The sequence below is a fragment of the Eimeria mitis genome, genomic scaffold (assembly GCF_000499745.2).
Source record: "Eimeria mitis Houghton genomic scaffold, Emh_scaff573, whole genome shotgun sequence".
NCBI lineage: Eukaryota > Apicomplexa > Conoidasida > Eucoccidiorida > Eimeriidae > Eimeria > Eimeria mitis.
In genome coordinates this window covers 1,506-2,454 of record NW_013573980.1, presented here as the reverse complement: position 1 = coordinate 2,454, position 949 = coordinate 1,506, and the positions used below count along the sequence as shown (strand labels likewise).

Genomic DNA, 949 nt, shown 5'->3' with positions numbered 1-949 from the left:
TTTTTTTTTTTTTTTTTTTTTTTTTTTTTTTTTTTTTTTTTTTTTTTTTTTTTTTTTTTTATAAACAGAAAACCGGCACTACCGTCTGCCGTCTACCTACGCATTGGGTTCTCCCTTGCCTGCCTCTTTGCTGCCTATATCTGAGCCGTTGCTGCTAGCAGCACAGCAGCAGCAGCAGCAGCAGCAGCAGCAGCAGGCGGCAGCAGCAGCAGCAGCAGCAGCAGGAGACACAGCAGCAGCAGCAGCAGCAGCAGCAGCAGCAGCAGCAGAAGATAACTCTATAAACAAACCAACCCGCAGCAACTTCTGCTTCATCAGGAGGAGAGGGCGAGGGGGCCGTCTATGGATAGACAGGCTACCCTATAAACCCCACCAGCACGAGCAGCAGCAGCAGCAGCAGCAGCAGCAGCAGCAGCAGCAGCAGCAAGAGCAGCAACAGCAGCAGCAGCAGGGAGGGGGGAAGAGGGCCCCCCGCATGTGGGGTAACGGCCAAGACAGCAGCAGCAGCAGCAGCAGCAGCAGCAGCAGGATATCCTTCAACCCGTTTGACTATAGAGGAGCAGCAGCCGACGGAGCAGCAGCAGAAGCAGACCCAGCAGCAGCAGCAGCAGCAGCAGCAGCAGCAGCAGCAGCAGCAGAAGCAGAGACAGGAGACAGTATATGTGAAATAGAAAAGGAGACACCTGACTTTGAGCCCCCTTTTGCTTCTGCTGCTGGGGCCCTAGACCCAGACAACTGCGGAGGTAAACTCTCCTGCTGCAGCAGCAGCAGCAGCAGCAGCAGTAGCAGCAGCAGTAGCAGTAGCAGAAGCAGCAGCAGTAGTAGCAGTAGCAGTAGCAGCAGCAGTAGCAGCAGCAGTAGCAGCAGCAGCAGCAGCAGCAGCTGCTGCAGCAGCAGCAGCAACAGCAGAAGTGTACATTCACATACACAGAACAATAGAAGAAGACAT

At 54.0% G+C, this 949-nt stretch overlaps 1 protein-coding gene across 1 annotated transcript in view; it reads left to right on the top strand.

The window, feature by feature from the left end:
* EMH_0016590 (uncharacterized protein) overlaps nucleotides 1-949 on the top strand; it is a gene marked incomplete at both ends in the record, with an annotated part of 4,243 nt that overhangs the window by 2,413 nt on the left and 881 nt on the right. The window contains one exon of the mRNA XM_013500676.1: nucleotides 69-949. Coding sequence (XP_013356130.1) covers nucleotides 69-949 — 881 coding nt within the window. The remainder of the gene's footprint in view (nucleotides 1-68) is intronic.